Below are 25,230 nucleotides of genomic sequence, written 5' to 3'. Positions count from 1 at the left end.
AACAGATGGTGATGAATAAACAGACTCCTCATTTAAACTTCATTAACGTTTTTCCAGGTTGACTTTTAATTTCCATATGTTCACTGCTTCTTTTCCCATCAAACACTCCTTGACTTCTTCAAGGCAGACTGACAAAGAACTCCAAGCTCCAAATTTCACTTTTCAAGCCAGCCTCCACTCTAGGCCTGTGGAACAGTAAAAGCAGTTTACAGAGAATAAACAAGATGGGCCATTTCCCACCTAGATTTATTTGCATGTGACAATGCGGGTGATGAGCTTGCAGGACTCAGCTTTATTGCCCTCAACAAATGTGAAGCATGTACAAGTTAAGCAGATATGAGCAGGCATTGGGAGGGGGATTGGCACTATTGTTTTTCATGTTTTCCACTTTTCTGACTTTTTGATAGAGTTTCAAATCCTGCTTGCAAGGCAGACAGGTCTAGATTGCAAATATAAAGTGCAGTGCTGAAGTACTTTAGGTATCAGAAGCAGTTCGACTGTAGCAGCTCCTTGATGACTATTGGCAATTTTCACTGACACTTAGAAAATCATCTCAGCTATCTCCACACTATTGAACTGTGGAGAACAGATAGACTACATGCTGGTCTGACTCTGTGAGATGCTGACAGCCTCCAGCTGTGAAGTTCTAAGCTCGTTTCACTTACACTTATCTTCTGCAAGAATTTAGGATCCAAATCAAGCCAAAGGTCTTCCCTTTTGGAGAAAAAAAACAATCCTGAAAAATCATAAAGTGATGGAAGTTCAACAAAGAGAAATGCAAAGTCCTACACTTGGAAGCAATAATGCCATGCGCCTGTACAGGCTGGAGAGTAGCTTTGCAGAGAAGGACCTGGAGGTCCTGGTGGACACCAAGTTGAACATGAGCCAGTAGTGTGCTCTTGCTGCAAAGAAGGTGAATGGTATCCTGGGCTGAATTAGGAGGACTGTCGCCAGTAGATCCAGGGAGGTGATCCTTCCCCTCTGCTCAGCACTGGTGAGATTCATCTGGGGTGCTGGGTCCAGCTCTGGGCTCCCCTGTACACGAGAGACATGGACATACTGGAGAGAGTCTAGCAAAGGGCTGCAAAGATTAAGGGGCCAGAGCATCTCACGTATGAGGAAAGGCTGAGAAAGCTGGGACTGTTTGGCCTAGAGAAGAGAAGGCTCGAGGGGATCTTATAAATGTGTATATATATCCAGTGGCATTCAGGGGAAAGCAAAGAAAACAGAGAGGCAATGGGCACAAACTGAAAAACAGGAAATTCCATTTAAATATAAGATTTTTTTCCCCCCTATTAACATACTTAAACACTGGAACAGGTTGTCTAGAAAGGTTGTGGAGTCTCTATCCCTGGAGATATTAAAAACCTAACTGGACATGGCCCTGAGCAACCTGATTTGGTTGACCATGCTTTAAATCAGGGATTTGGAATAGATTATATCAGGACGTCCCTGCCAGCCTCAGTGATTTTGTGATACTAAGCCAAGGAACTATGTTAATGCAGAAAACTGCATCCCATCTGCTCAGGTCATCAGGCTCTGGTGTCAGGAGTCTTCTGTGGTTTAAAGCTCTCCTCTCTGTTCTTGAATATTTTCCCTCATACTCAAACTTCCATGCCATTAAAGTAAACTCCAAAACTGGGCCAGGATTCCTGTGCCCAAGTGCTGCTTGATATTCCCACGACTCTCCAGGAAGGCTGTTTACCGTATGATGCCATGCTTCCCGCACAGCAGCATGGTCTCCAGAGCTGCTCATCCCACCCAAACACGAGTCACAGTACCTCGTTCAACTGCCATCTCTAAATGACTCTCCTGCTTCTGAAAGAATATCTGATTGCAGAGCGAATTGATTAGCAATAATGGGATAAACAGATCATGAGCTGAGCCAACTGACCTAGACCTGATTGCATTTCTTGGCTTTTTAACAAAAAAGAGAGGGTTACTTTTTTTTTATTTTATTTGGGTGCTGCAGAACTGTTTGTGAACTGCAGCCATGGAGAGGTGAAGCTTTCTTAAAAACAAAACCAAAAAAACCCTTCTGTGTTCAGGGATCATTACATAAAAAAAGCAAGTGGAAGTCAGCAAGAAGCAATGCAGTGGTGAGACCTGCCTTGCAGCAAGACTTTAGGAGCTCAGCCACACTTCACATAGAGAGAGATTTGCCACCATTTGTGAGTCCGGAAAGCAAAACCCCCTTCAGCCATCCCCTCCTCCTAACCCTTGGGAGAGCTTCCCTACTGCTGCTAACTGTACTATCAGCTAAGCAGCCACTGTATCGCATACAGATGTCCTGGCTGAAAAAGTATCTGGAGTAAAAGCCTGGTTTTCAGTGGGGCTGGGATTGCATTCTTCACTTTTGAAATATGTTTGTAAGCATTGTCAATGTAATGCAGAGGACTGAGGAACTCTATTTATTATAAGCTCCTAAAACTACTAAGTGCCTTGGAGAACGCTAGGTTGTGGAATTGCCTTATTTATTTGTTTTACATTGCAGTGGTGGGAGATGCCATCAGAGAAATAGCCCTGTACAGCCAGAGATCAAAGAGAAAGGGAAAGAAGACAGTCCAAGCAGCTACTGGGGAGCTCGCAGCCTGCTATCGCAGCAGCTTCTGGCAGTGTGCAAACTCCTGTCTACAAAGCAATTTCAAAAACGTCTCATCACGCTTGTCCAGCAGAGCAGCAGAGAGAGCTCTCACTGAAGGCATTCAAATCCTGGGACTGATTTGGCTGAACTGATCCTGCAGTTGCCCAGGCAGGGCTCCCACAGCCACTGGCTGCTGAAAATTTGGGATAACCTGGGAACCTTTTGAATGATGCAGCTGAACCCCCAGAACTGACCTGCTACTGGTTGCTTACAGTACACCGATCTTGCAGAAAGCAGTGCTGCAGAGTCACTGGTGGTGTAACTGCTCCGAGATGCTGCTGACCTAAATGTCTCAGTTGTTCTGGATGATGGAGCACTGTCAGGACTTGAGCTCCTGCCTCGGCATGCATGCTTGTTACACCATCGCATTGCTTGGCACTGGCATACAGGGCAATGTGGCTTTGTATAGGTTAGATATAATTTGAGTATCCCCAAGGAACTCCCTAAGCAGCTCCTGGGAAAACATCACCCACAAAAATCTGCACCCAAAGTCATTGCAGATTGATGTATGATACTATGTACAGATTTACTCCACTCCCATGAGACCCCACCTGGAGTACTGCATCCAGCTCTGGGGCCCTGAGCACAAGAAGGAGCTGTTGGAGCGGGTCCAGAGGAGGGCCACAAAGATGATCAGAGGGCTGGAACACCTCTCCTATGAAGACAGGCTGAGAGAATTGGGGTTGTTCAGCCTGCAGAAGAGAAGGCTCAGGGGAGACCTTATAGGAGCCTTCCAGCACCTGAAGGGGCCTACAGGAAAGGTGGAGAGGGACTTTTTACAAGGGCATGTAGTGATAGGACAAGGGGTCATGGCTTTAAACTGAAAGTGGGTAGGTTTAGATTAGATATAAGGAAGAAATTCTTCACTATGAGGGTGGCAAGGCACTGGAACAGGTCATCCAGAGAAGTTGTGGATGCCTCACCCCTGGAAGTGTTCCAAGGCCAGGTCAGGTGGGGCTTTGAGCAACCTGGTCTAGTGGAAGGTTTCCCGGCTCATGGCAGCAGGGTTGGAACTAGATGATCTTTAAGGTCCCTTGCAACTCAAACCATTCTATGATTCTATGATTCTGTTTGGGAGAAGAGAGGTGGAGAAAGAGAAGAGGCAACCTAACCTGGATGACATGAATTTTCTCTTTTGAGGTGTTATTTCTACCCAGACACGTAGTAGCTTCCTGTGAATTTAAATTGTGGGTGCTGCCAAAATACTGCATTTCCTATTCCTCTGTCTACCCACAGTACTTTTATAAGTCCCAATCGTAAAATAGCTGGACACTTTTCAATTTGCTTGTCCTTACCTTACCCTGCTAGATAGGAAAATATCAATATTTCTATTTTAAAGGAGGAAAACTAAGGCCAAGAGAACCAGGAGTCACCTTAACTACAGCAACAGTGCTGCTGTAGTTGCAATAATCTATGGATATCAAGTGAGGCAAAGTTTGCAGGGAGACCAACTATGAGACCAACATAGAGTGAGATTAAAACATGCTTAGGGTGGGAAATTAAGGCATCCACAGCTAACGATTCACATTTGCATGACATCATTACAAGCAGACACGATCTATGTCATTCATCGTATTTTATCTAGTGCATCCCAGCCATGCCTGCCATGAGAATGGCCCATTTTCTGCAAGGAAAGCCAGACACCTCACACGTAACAAAACTACAAATTTCAGTAGACCAACACTCAGGTGCATCCGTGTGTGAGGCAATCCAGCAGCACTTTCTCTTTGGCTGTGTGATAAGGGGAGGAATAACCAAAACTCATTTTCCAACATGTCAAAACCCAGCAAAAAGTATTCTATATCACTTCATAGAAATGGTGCAAGCAACCTCACTGAGTTGAGTTTTAGGTCCTTTAGGAACACAGTCTGCACTGAGATTGAGATGAGGCATTTTGTACATCGTTTCCTGCACTGGGCAGGGAAGAATCCTGCCACTGGCACAGTAACAGGTTTTTCAGAAGATTTTTTAATAATGCCTCACATTATATTGTGAGCACTCTCTGGGGGCCAAAGGGCTGGAAAGATCATCTAACAAATACCCAAGTGAAAGTGTAGCTTCCTGAAATGCAATTCTGTATGTGAACGAACAGATTCATCACTCCTAATGATGGAATTGGGACTTCACCTCTTTTAGCCAAATCCCCTCCAGGACAGGAATCACCTACAAAGTGTGGTTATTTCCAACACAGCTGAGCTGCTCACTAAGAATCACCTCATAGTAAATGAAGATCTTGTCAACAGGCAAGACAATCTGAACATGATTCATCACATCCTAAAAGAGATGCCTACACTTGGCCAGAATACACCAGAGCTACCTAAAATCAAGCAAAAGAAATCCCTCACCAAAAGTCATTCCCATGCAATGGCTATTTGCCCATGTGAAACAAACCTGTCTCAGTCTACTTAGTCTTGATTTTAATAGTAAAGAATCCACTTCTGTATTGAATCACAATTGTCACTTTACGTCTTTATTAGTTATTTCAGCATGGAGGTAAAAGTATAACAGGGCAGAGGACTGCAAGGGCAGTCCTGCTCATGAAATCCAGTCTTGTGCTGCAATACACAGCTGCATCCTACGCACCCTTTCATAAACTGGGTAATCTCTGCCATGAAGTCAATAAAACACTCCTTCCTGCAGACCTCCAGAAAGGCTGTTCAGTATCCTCTGATGGTTACAAACTTCCTTTAAAGTCCAGACTTTGATCTCACAGCCGTTTTATTCTCTTGTGTACACACTGCCAGCTTAAACTGGTCTTCCCTGCTGTTTTCTCCCCAGCTGCATCTTCTGCAGGCCTTCCTGTGCTGAAAAGTGAACCTCTTCTCATCAGAGGTGGTCATGCTTTTGTGACCCCTGTGTGTCTCCTGTGTCCCTGCTAAAGTCTCCTCAAATGTGGGTAACTTCACTGATACTGAATCACACTCCTAATAGGGAACAGAGAGTCTCCCATCTTGCTAATAATAAACAGCAGTCCTGTGGTCCAGAACTGCTGACACCAGGAACAGCAATTGGCACCTACTACCAGCACTGAAAACACAGAGGTTTAATTTGAAAAGAAAGCATCACCTTCACCCATGCATATACACCAACTATAAGGAACGGGTGTTCGAAGACAAAATAGCATTAAGACAGACATTATTGTTTATCAGTGGAAATCTACCTGCTTATCCTGAGCCAGTGATCAATCTCAGTGCTACCATCAGGTGTTCTTAATAAGTGACTAATCTATCTGACACATCAAATTACATCTGTGATTAAGCCCCTCTGATCAGTACAATTGATAATGGCTTCTAAACAAAGCTTTATTTCCAGACTGTACTGAAATGGTGTGTTTCCTTATTTCCACTCATTTAATTAGAAAGTATAACAAATCGGTGGTTAAACCTCAAGTGATTTTCTTTTTGCTAAAAGGATGTGGAATGCACAGAAGGCAATACACCTACCTGGCCATAAATCAAGGTATTACATTACGGATGGCAGGGAATCTCAATTGCTTTCCATTCTCCTTCTCTGGGGGACTGAACCGTGTTAAAATTACATTTTTCCTGGGAGTTTTACTAGGATTTTTTCTTTCCAGCAACACTCAGACTAAACAGTCATCACCTTCATATGATCTCATATCATCGCCTTCATAAGATTTCTCCCCACCAAACTTCCCCCTCACCCCCAACCATCAAAGTTCAAAGTTTTATTTTGCAGCTGTGCTCAGCTACATTTATCGAGTTATGGAGCCCCACTCCAGAAAAACAGCTTTTTCTACTTACATGTCCTCACATGCTGTGCCTTGAACACTCCAAGGGGGAAACACATGCCACTTAGACACTTTGAAGTTACCCGTCCACACCACTTTCAAAACAGACTTCTCCATAAGATGATTCACCCATTATCACCCATTTGATAGCCAACACTTTAGAGATGCTGGTTTCTTTCTGTTGATTGCAAGGGCAACCGTAAGTGCCTGGCTAAGAGTCAGGTATCGAGCTCTTAAATACCTGCTGATGTTTTGGGGCAAATGGATGCCAACTGCTTTCCATACAGTTTGCATATTAAAATCTGGTTGGACACATGCTGTGTCCTTACACATGCTTGTTCCACACTGATGTCATCAATGACCATTTCTACCCAGGACATGCAGACATACACAAACGACATCTGACATTAACTCAGGAGTAGCAGGTACTGTCTCCATGGACAAAAAACATGTTACAGTGCTCACAACTGTGATTTCTGAATCAGTCCTGTTTAATGACTATGGTTAGTGACTGGTGGAAATGCAGAATTATCCCAGCCCAATATTTCAGCATTCTATTATGAACAACAAACTCGAAAGGATTTTTACATACTTGCTAGTGCTTGGGCATTAAGGGCTTGCAACATGACTGACTGTGTTTTTACATCAGAATCGGGAAAAATATTTTCAATGGTTTAATTCAGCAGAGAGAAAAAAAAAAGCTGTTTTGGATTAAACTTTCCAATGAGAAAAATAATTTTGAAAAAGCAGAAAAAAATATTAACACTTCAAGTATTTATTCTTCTATTTTGAATGTACTGTATTTAATTGAATTTCTTTAAGTATCCATGAAAATGAAATGAAACATTTAGCTGGCTTTCAGATGAATGTTTTTAACTACCCTGACTTTTCCCTTTACTGGATTCCAGCAGAATATTTCTTCAAACAGCTCCATTTAACTGTACAGGGACACTTGAAATAGTTTCCAAATCAAAGAAAACCATATCTTAGTAGATAAAAGCAGGGTCCAAAAGCCATCCTTCCATTCAGTAAAGCTCCTCCAGGGACCAGCTTGCTCCCAGGATGCTATTCTATCAATAAGCAGCATTGTGCAGAACAGTCCTTCAGTCTGTAGCCTAACTGCAAGCAATGCCAAGGGAGAGAGGATGAGAAGACATCCTCTTCCACTTTTTCCTCTTTCAGGAGGTGGGATGCAAATATCAAGCAGGATACACATCTTCCCACCCCTTCCCCCAGCAATGTGATCCCTTTTTTTTGGAGCCTGACAGCCTACCGCTGGTCCCTACACCTTCTTTACTCACAAAACCAGGACCTGTAACTTGAGAGAGGGACTTGGAGGGGGAGAGGTCCAACTCAATGCCTCAACTTGGGGCTTTGACAGCAATGCTGTGGGATGGGATGGGATGGGACAGGATGGGATGGGACAGCACCAAAACCAAAAGCTTTCTTTCTCTGCCACACTGATATCTACAATTTAAGACTGAGCATGGGTGGCTGTGTCAAAATTTCCCAAGCTCTCTGCAGGCTGCCCACTGGGGAACTGTATTAGCATAGACCCTTTCCACATTACCCACCCATGTCCCATCTCGCAGGTTGGTCTGCAGCTCCTCTGCTCACAGCAACATGCCACAGCCTCTCTCCTGCTCTGAAACCCCATGTGCCCAATGTGTGGTGTGCCATGCCTGCTCCTCAAGGCAGGCACAGGTCCATGGCTGCTGCCTGAGGCCAGGATGGAGAAGATGGAGAAACCTGGGGAGGCTGGAGAGCAAAGGTGGCATCATTGGCCTGTCCCTCCTCTCCTGATGACTGAAGCAGGGAGTGGGTTAAGGGGACCGGAGAGCTTTCCAGGAGGACTGCCCAATGTGGTGTGTGCTCCATGTCACATGAACAAGGAGAAGATCTCAGCCGCCTGGCCGAACTTCATAGATACCTTGCAGCCTTGGAGCACACCCTTCCTTCCTCTGCTTTGCTACCAGGACAGCAGCAATTTTGTCATGGGGATGGGAGGGCAGTTCAATGGAAGGAGAAGGTTGCCATGACTTCCCTCAAAGCAAACCAAGGCCTATGAGAACTTCAGGCTCTCAGATCCCAGGGAAAAATTGGTTAAGGCACTTCTAGTTCAGAGAGATGGATGACTGACTGTGATTAAATACACTGAGACACCTAAGCTAGCCTTATCCAACTGGAAGGCAGCGAGTGATCCCCAGCGAGCTATTCAAACTCTCAGTTGATTGAATTGTATTTTGGAAGTACCTATTTCTCTCCCTCCTAATGTAAGAGCTCAACATCAGCTGGAGTGGCTGCCCTGCTCCAGCAGCAGAAGAGGTGAGAAATGGCATGGGCAAGGCAGATGTGAGGCTGGGTGATGTTGGCTTGCAGGCCAGGGAGAGAAGAGAGCATCCCCATACCTGAAGTCTGGTTATCACCAACAAGCTCTGCCAAGCACTGGCTGCGCTCCTCTTCAATCTCCTGCATGATGCTGCACTCCGGACGTGTGCTGGATGCCTGCAGAAAGGGAAGAGAAGAGAGTGAGCAAAACCCATCTATCCTGAGACACGCGTTCCTGGGGATTCATGGCCATCTGAGCTCTCCTGGGCCACTGCACAATGGGGATATACATCTAGCCTTATTTTATGTTTGCTTGAGAGAAAGGAGTGTAACCTAGAGCCTGCTGAAAAAACAGCATATCCCTCCATGCCTTCCTTAAAAAAAACCAACGTATTTTTTTCTGATGATCAGGAGCAATTCTGCTTCTTTATGCTCCCTGCCTGACTAACCTAACACCAACAGCTATCTAGGGCAGGAAGATGGCAGTTTTAATATTCATGTCAAGAGAAGTGGGACCCGTGCTTACATGGTTTATTCCCTCCGTTCTCACATGGCCTGCCTCCTGGCTCATGCTAATTCAAAGCAAAACAAAAACAAATCAAATAAGAACGAAATCTCTGATGCACATTAGGAGATCAAGGAGCTAAAAAACCAGGAAATTCTCCATGACAAGACTTTTTCCCCCAAGTGGTTTCTCCTCAGTCAGACCTAATTATATTGTGTTTGTAATACAACAGTGGCTATAAATGTTCAGGTAATTAATCGTGGACTCCTTACAACATGTAATTCATGAACTGCCTCAATCATAAAATGTGCAAATGACAATTTGCACTCCAAAAAAGGAACCAGGAGCTGGACAACGGGTCACATAACACAGCGTCCCCTTGTCACCAACACGCTCTCAACTTGGAGGGAACACCTTGCTTCATTGCTATGGCAATCGCAAGCCAAAATTGAGGTCCCATTACACACAGTGCTGCACAAACCCCCATCTCTTTCAAAGAGACTGGAAACGGCATTCAGCAGGGAAAAAACTATTCAGAAACTCAGCTGCAAAGAGACATCGAGAAGGGAAAGATGTGAAGAGAGCTGAAGTCTTGGCTTGAGTTTATACTGTCACTGTTAAATGCAATGCAGGAAAAACCATGAGTCAGGTGAGCTTCAGGGACAGATTCTGAGGACAGGGTTGAGCCTTTCCCTGCAAGGAGTCATTGATTCAGTGTTCACTCTTGCTGGATTTTGGAAAAAAACATATATTTTCATCAGAAATAGGCATGGAAAGGAAACAAAAAAAGACCTTTTTATGTCTTGTTTCAAAATGTGTGAGCTATTTCTCTATCCATATATTTGCCAGACAAGTTTGTAAGACAGAAGACCCAGAAATCCTTTGAAGGAATGATTGTTTGATGTAAATTGCCCTTTGGATTAAAATTAGAAAATAATTTAGCACATTAAATTTATTCTCACCATTTCTTATTAACCCAACCTGCTCTCTTCCCTGTTTCACCCCATTTCTTGTTCAGACTGAAATTTCCTTTAGGGTGGGGATAGGCAATGATTAGTAGTGTATAAACAATTAATTATGTGGGTTTTTTAGTCAAATTAAAAATAAAAAAACAATTATGAGAATTATTTGGAGTTGTCTTGGTACTCAAATGTTTCTTTTTCCCAAAGGGAAACATCTTAGGGAATTTTATCTTGGCTCATCTAAAATACCATAGATTCATTTTGTTTTGATTTACAATGCTTCTTGCCTTTTTATTTTAACCTTAAAAAAGCGAGAAGGGAAGCATGAGAGATTTGCAGAACACTTGCTGTAAAAATAAAGATTGAAATGTTTTCAAAACATTCTGACTTTTTCAAAGGAAAGTTTTAACTCTCTGGACTTAAACTATTGCCAAATTTATCTCACATCTATAAATAACTCAAGTTTTCACTTTATAAATTAATTCATACAGCTCTAACTTTGATCAGGGTTGGCAAAGCGCTGTGTACTTCTACAACATATTTTAATTTTTTTTTATGCAGTAAATTTTCTACCAAGCCCACTAGCATGTACTTCAGTGCCGCATCTTCCCTTCACTAAAAATGCATGCCTAAATTGGTTTATTGCATATTTACCTCAACAGCCCAATATTAACTTTTGAGTAAATGTTTTATCACCTTTCAAAAAAAAAAAATGAGGCCGATTCATTGTTAGTATTCTGAAAAGTGAGCTTGTGATAGATTCAGGTGAACTTGATTATAGACATAATTTTAAAAATCTCATCAAAGACATCTATGTTAGGCAAACCACTGGAAAAAGAGTGTCCAATAGCTAAAACACTAAAATACAGGTGATCTTGGCTTTTGTAGTGCTGCTGCTGATTTGCTGTGAGCTTTTAAGCAAGGTGGGTGGCTCCATTGACTGAAGGAGTATTTCAGTGCCTGATCCCCACTGATTTCAAGCAGAGTCAGACACTGAGGTGGGATTTAGTCCCCAAACAGAGGTATTCAGCCTCAGTTGAGACATCCTAGGGTATGGCTCTTGGCCAACAGCTTTCAGTCCAGGGGGCATGGGCCTGTGTAAATCATGTGTTGGATCTGCCAACCCCCAAACAGCTACCTCATATATATTAAGCTCCCTAAAACAGTACTAGATAGTTAAAAGCAAAAACCCAGTAAGTTTGCAGATGACACCAAGTTGTGCGGGAGTGTCGATCTGTTTGAGGGTAGGAAGGCTCTACAAAGGGATCTAGACAGGCTGGATCAATGGGCTGAGGCCGATTATATGACGTTCAAGAAAGCTAAGTGTTGGGTCCTGCACTTGGGCCACAGCAACCCCATGCAAGGCTACAGCTTGGGGAAGAGTGGCTGGAAAGCTGCTCGGTGGAAAAGGACCTGGGGGTGTTGGTTGACAGCTGGCTGAATATGAGCCAGCAGTGTGCCCAGGTGGCCAAGAAGGCCAAGACCATCCTGGCTTGTATCAGAAATAGCGTGGCCAGCAGGAGTAGGGAAGTGATCATCCCCCTGTACTCGGCACTGGTGAGGCCGCACCTGAAATACTGTGTTCAGTTTTGGGCCCTTCACTACAAGAAAGACATTGAGGTGCTGCAGCGTGTCCAGAGAAGGGCAATGAAGTTGGTGAAGGGTCTAGAGAACAAGTCTGATGAGGAGCAGCTGAGGGAACTGGGGCTGTTTAGCCTGGAGAAAAGGAGGCTCAGGGGAGACTTTATCACTCTCTACAACTACCTGAAAGGAGGTTGTAGAGAGGTGAGGGTCAGTCACTTCTCCCAGGTAACAAGCCATAGGACAAGAGGAAATGGCCTCAAGTTGCACCAGAGGAGGTTTAGACTGGATATTAGGAAAAATTTCTTCACTGTTATTGAGCATTGGAGCAGGCTTCGCAGGGAAGCGGTGGAGTCCCCATCCCTGGAGGTATTTAAAAGACGTGTAGATGTGGTGCTCAGGGCCCTGGTTTAGTGGTGGACTTGGCAGTGTTAGGTTAACAGTTGGACTTGATGATCTTAAAGGTCCTTTCCAACCTAAATGATTCTATGATTCTATAAACAAACAAACAAAGAGTGGGATGTATCTCACCTTCTCTCTCAGTGGGATGCATCTTCCTTCATTTTAGATGGGTAAAAGCTATATGTTTAGTCTGAACTGATTTTTACCATTCCTTCTAGTCCACAGAGAGCTAGCGAGCATCAGCCCTGAAGGCTTTCATCCCACTTCACTGACTGTAGTTGGACCAGTACAAAGTTAAATACCTACTATTTAGCTGGAGAAGGTCAGTGATGTGTGAATTAATGTCTAAAGACCTTTAACTGAATCATCAAGGTCAACAAACAGACTCACATTGGATGCCTTCTAGTTTATGGCTCATTTTCCACATTAACTAAACAAATAAATAACCCAAACAATCACAGCAACCCTCCTTCTACCTCCTTAGTGATAACACTAATAATCCTCATATATCACAGCCATCATTGCTATAGGCTAACAAAGGCATCTAGAATAACAAAAAAATAATAATTAAAAAAATCACAGTTTTAGGCATCATTATGAAACAGAAAAGTATGGCTTTTTTTGTTGGCAGGTCATCAGTTCAGCTGGCATGATGGTGAGCCGGGCAACAAGTTCAGCTGCCTTAATTCACCTCCCAGTTGACAAAATGCTCATGGCTGAAAAGACCCCTCAAGAGCTGCAAGTTTTGCCTGCCAAGGGGGATCTTCCCTGGGATGAGAGGCTAAATAACTCTCCTTCCTTGGTGTATTTCTCCTAGAAAAGCTTGAAGTAGACTTTATGGACAGCTTGGTACAAACTCATTTTACTTCTTCCCCAGCTCTGGTTTTTTTGCTGTGTTGTTTTGTTTTGTGTTGTTTTGTTTTGTTTGTTTTGTCCTGTGGAAAAGGCAGAGATTTTGGGCTTTGGCATCTTTCACTGCAGCAGGCAACTGGCCATGCAGACACAGCGCTGAGGACTACACTAATTCACATTTCCCATCCAAAAAGTGTAGATAAAGGAAAAGCATGACCAGCTTTGATTAGCTCACATTAACATCAGCTAGTGAACAGTAATCCAGTTTCCTGGGCATATCCATTGTGGGTGAAGCTGAAACTCAGTAAACCCTCCTTCGCTAAGTCCTCCTTGCACACCCAAGATACCATGTAAAAATTGTGGTGGGTTTGTCAGGAGTTGTTTTTCTGGCACATGCTCTGAAGCCCTGACAGAAAAATGAAGGGAATGTTTTTCTGGATGTGATTCCCTGCAGCTCCAAATTCTGCAGCAACTCTCTCATGTGGAATTATCCCCAAAGTCTTTATTAATGAGAGTTTTCCTTCCTGCCGGATCCCAACAGTTGTTAGAGGATTACCGCACAGTCTGCTATTGCAAAGAAAGCCATTGTGTACACTCTTTAATTAAATACAATTCAAAGGATTGTCAAAGACTGAAGGAGCTGCACAAATGTTTAGTCTCATCTATGCTGTCTGCCGTTAGCAGGGCCAGGCTAACCACAGGCCAGCTCCTTTGCTCACATGGCAACTCCTCAAAGGCAGGTGGGATTCACAGTGAAGCCACAGCTGCAGGTAAGCAGGAGTATGGGCCCACATAAAGTGATGTGAGCCTCAGTACCTCCCTTTCTCCTGATCCCAGAGTGTTCTGGGGCTCACCTGGAGCTCACTGTATGGAGACTCCAGCAGAGATGGGGACTAGGGTGACCACAGTGATAATAGGATTTGGAGTCAAAAAAGGAAGGAGTAGAACTGAAAAGCTTACAGATGATGAAATCACATCCCTCACCCATTTCTGTTCAGCTCACAGAGCCTACACAGTAGTGACACATGGCTACGCTTCTAGTTATCTGAATGAAAATCTCTTGTACCTTTACTACCTTCCCATAGCTTCTGTGAAGGTAGTAACAGTGTAAGACAAGAGCATCAGTTGCCTTCCTACGGTTTCTATAACATGGTTTCAGTCACTTCTCTAGGTGGAGATGGAGTTTCTCAACCCTTTTTCATGTGGACAGCAAAAGAAATGAAAGATTTTAGCAGGCTGGTCTTATTTCAAGCCTCAGTAGCATAACCTGAAGGAGCTACTTCTGGCTAGTTGCCAGAAGAGCTCACCATCAATTTCAGTCCAGGGGCTTTCATTTATGCTCATTATTTGTAGGAACATAGGACTAAAGGAACTTCTTATGCAACAATCTTGACTTTGATTTGTTCCATAATTTCATTCAGGTCTGTCTTAAAACTAGATTTTCAGTTTCTTTTTAGTTTCTTCCTTTTGAACATCCTCAGGAAAATGCGGTTTTATTCCTAAAAACCCTCTGAGTGAGCCAAAAAAATACTGTGTACAAGTGCAAGAATGAGCAAAGAGACTAGACCAAAGGAAGACACCGACACAGGATTTTTATCTATACTGATGGGTAACACAATTTCCAACAATAACACTATCAAACTTAAAAGGTGCCAAAGCCCTGGTGGTCTTGAGGAGAAAAAAAAAAAAAAAAGAAAGTATTTATGGAGTATTATAATTATTTGCTCTTCTAAAGGACCTTTGTCTAAGAATCCAAAACCATGTTACAAATATGTCATGACAGCATGGGCAAGTAAATGTTAGATACCAGTAATATAGACATAAACTGAGAGATAAGACCAAGTTCAAAACATACCAAACACCCTGCGTGGCCTTTGTAGGATCAATAAAGAAGGGCATGCAAAATCAATGTTTTTTAAGGAGAGGCAAGCTATATTCTACTATGACCTCTACTCATGTTGTAAATACACTACTCTCTGCAACCAGCCATCAGTAAGGGACTCTCAGAGCACAGGTAGCAGCATGTGTCCTTAGGAGACTTTTCCAAATAAAAGAGGTCCAGGCAAATACCCAAGTATCCTGACTCTCACTTTGATGTTCAAACCACTCCATTTTATGCTTCTGCCAAATATAATCAAGCCAATAACAGATCTATCATTTAACAAGGAAAGCAGATGTTTTTTTCCAGCTCATCTAAGCAGGCCCTGTTAAACAAAGGCAACTTGGCCAAATCAATCCAGCAGCTTGGAGGCACGGAGACTTCATTTATTCTGATTGTCCGCTTTCTGTGTGAGGGGTTGGAAGGAAACATGTGCAGAGTGTTTTGCAAAGAGCTCGGAGAACCAGAAGGAAAGGGAAACTGAGCAGCTGTGTTGCTTAACTCCTCGTATATGCTTGTCTTGGAAAGCAGAGCTGAATTAGGATCTTAAGGAAGAAGTGATGCCCTGGCACTGGAGTAATGACACACAGCAGTTAAAAGGGAGGCAGCACTTGAGTAAATTCTCACAAATGAGTAGGAGACAGCTCTGATGGCTGGGTAAGCACATTTAGTTCCTTACTTTAAATTACCATCTGGAGTAGGTAAGTATGAATTTCCTTTCCAGGAAGCTCAGATGAAGGATTTGAATTCAGGTTATTGCAGAAATAGAGGGAGGCTGCAACACTGAGATCAGTGGTGTTTAGATCTACAACTCAGGCAAAGAGCAAAGTGTTATCATATCTCTGTTATGGTTGAGAAAAAATAAGCAAGGAATGATAGTGATTACCCCAAGAGCACACAGGGGCAGCAAAGGAAGGAGAAAAGGGGACTCCACTGCCTGACTTCTGTAGAAATTGGAGGGCAGCAAAGTAACTTGTAGTCTTCTCTGAACTACTGCTTGACTCATTGACTGCTTTTAATTTCCTTTTACCTTCAGGTCTAAGGAGCAGAGACTGGCTGAGGAAAATTCTGCTTCTTTTCTTATAGATTGTTCAGAATATTAACTACTAAACTGATCAAACCTTCTGAAGGAAATTAGTCTCCAAAGTTTCTGCTCAGCCAATTACAGGAAGAGCAGAAGTACAAAGGATATGCAAATCCAGAACTGCTTGACCCCCAGGACTCAGAAACATGATTTGGGGATCCATTGGGCCAAAAGTACATGTCTGTAGTTTATACATCTACATCTGCCTACTGCACATTGATTGTACTTCCTCACCTGAAGAGAGAAGCAGGCACTTTCAGGACATGAGTCACTTCAAACTTGTCCTGGTTTCGGCTGGGATAGAGTTAATTTTCTTACAGTATGGCGCTATGTTTTGGATTTGTGCTGAGAACAGCATTGATAACACAGGGATGTTTTAGTTACTGCTGAGCAGTGCTTACACAGAGCCAAGGCCTTTTCTGCTCCTCACCCCACCAGCGAGTAGGCTGGGGGTGCACAAGAAGCTGGGAGGAGACACAGCTGGGACAGCTGACCCCAACTGACCAAAGGGCTATTCCATACCATAGGGCATCATGCTCAGCATATCAAGCTGGGGAAAGAAGAAGGAAGGGGGGGACGTTCAGAGTGATGGCGTTTGTCTTCCCAAGTAACCATTACGTGTGATGGAGCCCTGCTTTCCTGGAGATGGCTGAACACCTGCCTGCCCATGGGAAGCAGTGAATGAATTCCTTGTTTTGCTTTGCTTGTGTGCGTGGCTTTTGCTTTACCTATTAAACTGTCTGTTTAATAGTGAGTTTTCTCACTTTTCCAATTCTCTCCCCCATCCCACCGGGGGGGGGGAGTGAGCAGGCGGCTGTGTGGTGCTTAGTTGCCAGCTGGGGTTAAACTACGACAAAACTAAAGGAACTGTCTAAAATAGGTTAGAGGAAACTTACCCTATACTGTATCAACCAGGGAGCCTTAGGCAACTGGTTGAGCGGTGGAAGTCTACACTGCAAATATCTAAAGGTAAATGGCATAAACCCCACAGACCTGGGCTCATCCCTAAACTGAATGACTCCCCTCCAGACAGCCCCATCCTTCCCCAGCGTACTCTAAGAGCAGATGTGAGATGGTACCTGGCAGGTTCCCTATCGAGAAGTTGAGTGAAAGACTAGTCAGTCCTCTAATATGTTTACAGATTGTTGTTTTCAAGATATATTGACTTTGAAATGCTGTTGTTCAAAAAAGGTACTTGATTTCAGGAGAATGTGCAGGTAATCTGTTCATCCTGTCCTGAATTGCTGCACATCCAGCACCAAGTCATCTCCTGAGTAACCACTCTTGACTGCTGTGCACAGAAGAAACAGTCCCTAATTCAGCTGTGAGCTCAGAAGGGACTAGAAAGCCCTGAGCAGATGTCTCAGCAAAACCCACAAGTTGCTTATGCTTATTCCTGCCTCCTCCGTCCTGGACCAGATGCTAACTCCTGACAAAGCCTCCATCCATCCAGCTCTGATTCTTGCCCTAGGCAACCACAGGGGCCCCCACTCAGTCCTGCCTGCTCTCCACTGCATCTCCTGTTGCTTCAGTTCACTCCAGTGTCACCAGAGTCTTCTTTTCCTCCCGAATCCAACTGAAATGTTACCACCAACAAAATCCACCTGCCACAACATTGAAGAAGATTTGGACTGAACTCAGGTCTGCTCAGATGGCCCCAGAAAGTTGTAAGGCTTTGGGTGGGGTGTAGAGCAGAAGGGGTTCCCAAATCCAGAGCAATGGAGACTGGCAGTTTGAGCAATTGCCCTGGGGAATCCACAGACACCTAAGTTGGGAGTTCAGTGTCACAGGAGGCTGTGACAAAATAAGAGCTTGATCAAAATCACAGTGAAGTCCCTGTGGTTTCATCCCTGCCCTTCACGTTCTCAGTCATCCCCTAGACCTCTCCCACTGCCTGGGAGCTGCGTATACACGTTGTGTACACAAAACCTTTGGCAAACAGGACCCCACCAGCCTCCTGCAAGGCTGGCTGTTGGATATTATTTATAACCAGGGAGCTTTTTATATTTATAACCAAGCAAGCTGGATGTTCTCTAGTTTTCAGAAATACTGCAGTGGTCTGGTTTGAGGAACAACAGTGTTCATTAGCAACATGGGCAACTTCTTTTAACTTTTAGGGGAACTGAAAGCTCGGAGAACATCTAGAAACCCAGTGTTAATCCAGCATTACTGCACCATCAGTAAAGCAAGGGCTGGAGTGACTGACACCAGGGTTGCCCACCTTTCATGCTGGAAACCCTCACAGCTGCAATAAGCAGCAACTTCACCTGGAGCTCTAGGGCTGTCTGGAGAGGATGCGTTTCCTGTGCCCAGCTTCTCATTGCAAACCCATTTTTTGGGGGTTTTTTGGGTTTTTTTTTCATGCACTCAGGGAAGGACTCAACAGCACACTGGCAATGTTACAGAGCAGTCTAGCAGCCAGTGTCCCAGGCATGGCTTTTCCTAGGCAGAGCAGAGACTCTGAAGGTCAGTGGCCACGAGCAATGTGGATGAAAGAGGGTGTTTGGCATTTAGTGGGTGCCCTCTCCTTGCTTTAGCATAGGAGCCTTGGCATCTCAGCTGAGCAGTCAAAACTGGACACATTCAGCATTTGGAGCTCTTGGTGCTTGAAACCTTCCTGACCTCACTGAACAGTAAATTACTTTAGGACATGGAACTTCCAATCTTGTGGCCCAGCAACTACAAGAAAAAGCAAATTGGGTCAGAGCACAGGTTTGTCAAGGTCAGTATCACTTCCCCAGGAGCAACCAGGAGGAGATAAAGGAACAAGAAACAGAAAACATAAGAAAAAAGACATGCATATTATAATCCTTCCTATGGTGTGTGTCTTCCAGCAGTCACCACAGTGCCTTTCTATAATACAGTTGGTGATAAGGTTTTAACCTTCTGGGTTATTAATACCTTCAACATCTTTTATTAAACCAAATTAGGACAAATTCCAGGATGATTTTGCTATACATACATCACTTCCCATCCTGAAAAAGTGTCCCTAACAGGGCTTGTTTGTGCCACTATTCAAAGCTTTCTATTGAAATCCAGGTACATGCCTGGAACAATCTATAAATGCATCTAATTTCAAAGAGTTCACTTCAAAAGACTGGTTACGTACAAGGGAGAGTACAAAAAATACAAAGACGTTGGCAAAAGATGAGTTTGGTTCATTCAGAGATCAGGAAGAAATGAATCTTCCCTCTTTCAAATGATCAGAAGTGAATTGGTCAACAAGACTCTGGGTGAGGACGTTACTTAGGGATTTATAAAGCATCCTTCATAAAGCATCAGAGCTCTCTATAGAAAGATTCTTCATGGACAGACTGAAGCATCCAGGCGTGTCTTCCAGGAAGAAGAGCCTACTGGGATGAGCTCGCTGCCTAGGCTGTGTTTCAGAACAAAGGATCAAGTCATTGTTCTTAATAATGAGGAAGTCAAGAGTACCCCAGTGATTTGGAGCCACTCCAAGCACAAGAGCTGCCATCTTCAACAAAATCAGGACAGGGCCACCCTTCCCTTCTTTGGCTGAGGATGGAAGGAAGCAAAAAGGTGAGTCACGTGCTAAAACATGTGAGGGAGAGCAAGATTAGAACAACCACAGGGAGCATTGCTGCAGTGAAGAACACAGATTCACAAGAATGGGGAAAACCATCGAGAGAACAACTGAAGAGATCCTTACCTAAGAGAGTGCAGGATGGACACACAGAAACAGCCTTGATTTAGAAGAACAGAACATGCCGAAGATCACTGTCTGGTTGTCCAGAGCTCTCCTAGAGGAAAGCTTCTAATTACATTTACCTTTGGGAGCTTTGGATTCAGCCGTTGTTTTTGATACCCCTCACTGTGCCCAATAGCTAGTCTATATTGAGAACATAGTACATCTGAGCAATTGATAGAGGAACATGTTCTCATCAGGACTTAATGAACTGACTAAAGATGGAGATTGTAGGAGGGACTTACATTCCTGGAGGAGACAGTAGACGAGAGCTGAAACTATCAGCATTTACCCTGCACAATTTTGAGTGGTCTGTGTGAAAACATGGGAATAATTCAAAACGTGGTTCCACTCTTCTTGGCTGAAAAAAAGGACTTAAAGCTACAGGTTAAACAGGTTGTAACATGAGCCTAAAAGCCTTAGACACACAAGACGATTTAACAAATACGACACGACACACACATGCTGTCTAAACCAGGCATACATGCAACACTTCCACCCAAAGAGAGCATTGATGTCTTCCCAGGAGCCTAAGGGCCACACTCAGTATCTCTGACAGGCCTGACCACCTTCCTCTTAATAACACTCAGAAAAGACTCAAGATCCCAGAGTGCAAGGATGCTGTGACAGGGCTGCATCTCAACTGTTGTCACTTCTGCTGAGTACACAGCTGAGTGACAAGTGAAACAGATGATCAAAGTGAAGTGTCAGATGCTAGAAATATCTGCATTACAAATCAAAGCAACCCACTGGCAATTTCCATGGTTTGAACATGGCGAGGCTTGGCCAGGAAGGAGTTTACCAATGGCTTTAAGGAAGCAAGGATCTCACCCTTGCTTCCTGCATGGCCTCACCGTCCCAGCTTGGCTGTTAGCTACAGCTTTGCTTCCCGTCTGTCCCTGAAGAAAAGTCAACTTGCAGCTGCTTTCCAGTGTGCAACTAGATTGTGATGAACCGGCTACCCAGGCAGATAATCAATTCTACTTTATTGTGCTGGGCATTTTCTTTTGTTACTCCTTACCTGCTAACAACACAGATGGGGGAAAAAGCTCAAAGGGAAGATGTTTCTGCTTTGTCTGTTTAAAAGGGCACAAATGACACAGAAAATGAATGCTTAGATGGCAAAACCAAATCTTAGTAGGACAGAATCACCAGACGTCTCTCAGGTGATGCCACTGGCTGTAGATCTCCAAATGTTTTACAAAGGTAGTATCCCTAGCCTCTTTTGACAGATGGAGAAACCAAGGCAGAAAGCCCAAGATCATCCAGCAAGTTAGCAGCTAAAAAAAACAACCAACCAACTAACCAAAAAACCCAACCCACAAAAAACCCCCCACAACAAAAATGCCAGGTTGGTCTGGCTGCCTCCCAAAACTCCTTCCTTATATCAAAGACAGGCAAAAGCAGTCACAACCCCCCCCCTAAATACTTCACACTGTGTTACCAGCATTTGCCTGTCTCTAAAAGACCTTTCCATATGCCAGTGTATGCTGTTGTCCACCTCTGTCAGAGATGTCCTGCTTTCTATGAAATATTTAAATGTTCTCCTCAAAATACCCTTGTCAGCCAGCAAAAAGCCAATGGAGATAAAGAGAATTTGGATGGAAAAAAGAGTGGGAAAGGAGTTGGCCCTTGTTCCATGGGAATGAGAGAAATACTTCAAATCTCATTTTAGGAATATTGGATATGAGAAAAATAATAGGTTAGATAATTAGGAAGATAAAAGCTGAGATGGACTTTAGGAGTGATCAGAATACCTGGGCAGAGCAGCTGATGGCTCTGGAAATAAAATGATATTTAGAGCAGTACAAGGAGCAGAAAACCTCTGAGCACTGCTAGAAGTCCAGTCTTTGCTGTCAAGACCAACTCAGCTAAGCAGAAAATGTCTTTCAGTGATATGAATAAAAAGAGAACAACAGGGGAAAAAAAAGTGAGATTGCTATGCAAAGTGCTGAAATTCAAGACAAAACTAAACATAGCCCCCAAAACAGAGAAGTCACATGCAGCCCCACCCCCCTACTTCTGTTCACTGGCTTCTCCAACAATTCGGAGCTAAAAATATAATTTTACTAATACAGAGTGGAATAGCTACACATGGTGAAAATGACTTAGCTTGAATAATTGAGAACAACAGCAGGGCTGATTGTGAAGGCAAACAAGGGTATGGAAACTGTTGTGTATGAGGTGAAAGCCACTCAAAAGAGAACAACATGCTCAGATTGGATGGTGGGAGTGGTACCATCTGGCTGAAAGTCAACAAATGTAATGCTTTTTTATATGTAGGAAGGAGGGGAAAAAAGAGATCCAGACAGCTATCAGCAAGTTAATCTGAGCACAAAAGTCCACAAGAATTTTGAACACAAATTGAAGGAAAGAGTAATTGAAAGCATGTTAGCAAATGGAGATTTGGATAAAATACAAAATGTGGTTTATCAAAAGTAAATCGTGGCAATGCAGCTGATAGCTTTTTTTGATAAGGTTCCTGTTTTGTTTTTTTTTTTTTTGTGAGAGGAAAATCAGTGGATCTAATCTTTCCTAACTTCAGTAAATAGTCTGATAGCATGCCAAAAGGAATGACTGCCTTAACAATAGGTACAGGGATTAATACAACAACTGGAAGGAAACTAAGGAAGTGGCTAAGCGTGAAGACTGCAGGTTGTGTTGAAGGCAGAAATACAGAGCCACAGGGAGGTCTGCAGTGGTATTAGTTAAGGATCCATTAGCTTTAATAAGGATGGAATGAAATGCAGTGATAAAAAGAGAAGAGGAAAGAGGGAGCGACCAACAAAGAGGTCTATGAGAATCTGAAACCTCTGATGGGAATGACAGAGCAGAAGGGCCTCTTAGCTGATTGAACCTGAGGGATGCTGGACCACATACAAGAAAGCTGACCAACTAAAATGTTATAGGCAACATACTCTTCTCCACATGGTCTCTGTCTCCAGCAAACACATCTTGGGACATTTTCCGAACATCCTCATAGAGGATAATGCTCCTTGGTGGCCTTGGTGAGCAGGGTGGTGCAGAATCCGTCACACGTGCACACATGCCTGCAAATGGCCGATGCAGATCTGCCTACAACAAAGGGGGCAAAGACCCTTAAAAAGGGACAGAGAGGTATAATTTAAAGGATCATGGTGGTGCCTCTGGATTAATCAGTATTAATCAGCCCTTCACAGCCACCTCCTCCATGCCTTAGCAGCACCCACCTGCACTGCAACTTGTCATCCAGAGCCTGATCTTTCCTGGCTCTTCTCCAGAATCCCTTGATGCTGTATGCTTGGTCACATCAAATCAAGAGACAGCAGTGATACCAGACAGCTGCCCCAGAAACTGTAGTCCTGCAGGTTAGCTACAATAATGCTGGAAAGCCAGGAGGAGGAGAAAAGAAAGAAAAAAGAAAAAAACAAAAGGGGGGGGGGGGGAACCACCACAGCAACTAAACCCAACTTCGGTTCTGGGGAAGAAAGTATGAAACTGAGGCTAAAACCATTTTGCTGACTCTCCATCTCCTTCAAGTATGTAAACAGAATTAGCTGAGAGACAAGCAGTAGCATGCTCAGCAGCAGGAATATCAGTGAGGAGCACAGGGAACATCTACTTCCCCAGCATTCACCTCCAGAAGGGTGAAGGAGGGGAAAAGAGGAAAGCTGCTGTTAAGAAATCAACCCTACCTGTTGCTTATTCCTCCTTTGTCTTGTGTGCCTTTCAAACATTGGATATAATATGAGATAACAGAAGAGGAGGTTTTCCTGTGTCCCTTTGCTTTCACTGGGATTTTGGTTCTCAAATGACCTTATGAAGTGAGGTGATTTCAGACTGACACTCAGCTCTTCCGTGCATGGATAAAGAAACACAGCTCTGCACAAAGCCAGTAACAACAGTGGTCATTTTTGCTAATACAGTTAGGAATCTACTGATATTCTCTCAGTGGTACTGAGCAATGATTTCTGGTTTTGACAGAACAAATCTGAGACAGTCAGATGCTCTGGCAAGCTGAATGCAAGGGCCTGAGCCCCAGAAAAAGCTCAATCCTATATTAGTGACACTGGTATTATGCCTGTAGCTAATAACATAATCATGGCCTGATTAACTAATTCTCTCCACTTGTAAGCTGGTGGAAGTTCATCCAACGTAACAGCAAAGTAACATAGGTGTGAATTATCCCTTATAATTATTGTTTTAACAACCTTTTCAGTAGTAAATTTGGCCAAAGGAATATCCCAATATTGGTCAATGCAAGGATTCAGCAGAGACATCCTGGTGACTACAGGAGATCAGGTGGCGCCTAGTGTTACCTAATCATCGAATTACAGAAATACTGGCTGGAAAGGACCTCCAGAGCATGCTGGTCCAGCCTTCAGCTTGGAACCAGACTAGCACCAACACTACTCTTGCTCAGCCACAAACTTCTCTAACCAAGTCTTAAAAACCTCCAAGCATGGAGACTGCACAATCTTTCCAGGTGACAGTTTCGTTGCTGGACAACTCTTGTAGCGTAGAAATCTCTGTCTTATTTGTAAGTACTCTTCGAGTACCTTTTGAATACAACCTTGGGGACACCGTAACTTGAGCTCAAAGAAGAGTCATACCACCACCTCTTATACAACAAAAGGTCATCTACATAGTTAGGTGCCCACCTTTTCACCTCTAAAAATAATAATCAATAAATTTGCACTGGGAGTTGGTAGCCTTTTTGCAGGGTAAATTGTAAGACACAAACTTCAGTCAAAGAGATTTCTATTGACTTGGAAACAGCCAGGATTTCACCTAGTTTCCAGGTAGCTGGCACAACATACACCCCGGCTAACCGACTCGGCAAACATTGGGAATGGCATTGTAAGAATGATTAAAGGTCTGGAAAACCTGCTAGTGCCAAAACAAAACATCCCAGCTAAACTTAGAGAGAGAGAGAGAGAGAGAGAGAGAAAGGTCTAATCAATCACAAACAGCAAGTCCCTAAACCATAAGAAGATTTCCTACCAAGGATAACTATTTAATGTGAAAAAAAAGGCTTAACGAATTCCTGTGACTGAATTCCCTAATGACACAAATGTGGATTAGAAGTAAAGCACTGCTTGGGAATGGTTTAACACTGACTGGCACGACTTACCAGAAGAGTCTCTTCAAATCATTCAGGTCTATTTGTAATATGGGTCCGAAGCAGAAACTAATGGTTGGGGCTAGACTAAATTTCACACAGTCAAACAGATGACCCCGAGAGGTCCCTTCCAACCTCAGCCAGCCTGTGATTCTGTGTGAAAATGAATTCAAGTTGGTCAAGAGAAAAGGGAGCAGGTGCAATTCTTGGGATTCTTCTTTTAACAGTCTAGCTATCATATTCACAGATCAAGGGCAAAGAAAAACCAACAAAGATTAGGAGGGTCCATAAGGGACCGACTATTTTATCCCTGCGTGATATGTAAGAAGTCCCAGTAATGGTTTCTGATAAGCTTTTGTCCCTTCCTTTGTCCAGTGTCCCCAGTGACAGAGACTCCACAGTGTCCTTATACACCCTAATCAATTCCTAGGCTTC

At 43.6% G+C, this 25,230-nt stretch overlaps 1 protein-coding gene across 2 annotated transcripts in view; it reads right to left on the bottom strand.

The window, feature by feature from the left end:
- Positions 1–25,230, bottom strand: part of LOC140648582 (vasoactive intestinal polypeptide receptor) — a 122,203-nt gene that overhangs the window by 73,735 nt on the left and 23,238 nt on the right. For both annotated transcript variants that reach the window (XM_072854828.1, XM_072854829.1), the window contains exon 2: positions 8,804–8,900. In XM_072854828.1, coding sequence (XP_072710929.1) covers positions 8,804–8,900 — 97 coding nt within the window. The remainder of the gene's footprint in view (positions 1–8,803; positions 8,901–25,230) is intronic.

This window comes from Ciconia boyciana, chromosome 2, assembly GCF_034638445.1.
Source record: "Ciconia boyciana chromosome 2, ASM3463844v1, whole genome shotgun sequence".
NCBI lineage: Eukaryota > Metazoa > Chordata > Aves > Ciconiiformes > Ciconiidae > Ciconia > Ciconia boyciana.
Note: the sequence above shows the minus strand (reverse complement) of the source record. Positions and strands in the feature narration are given on the sequence as shown.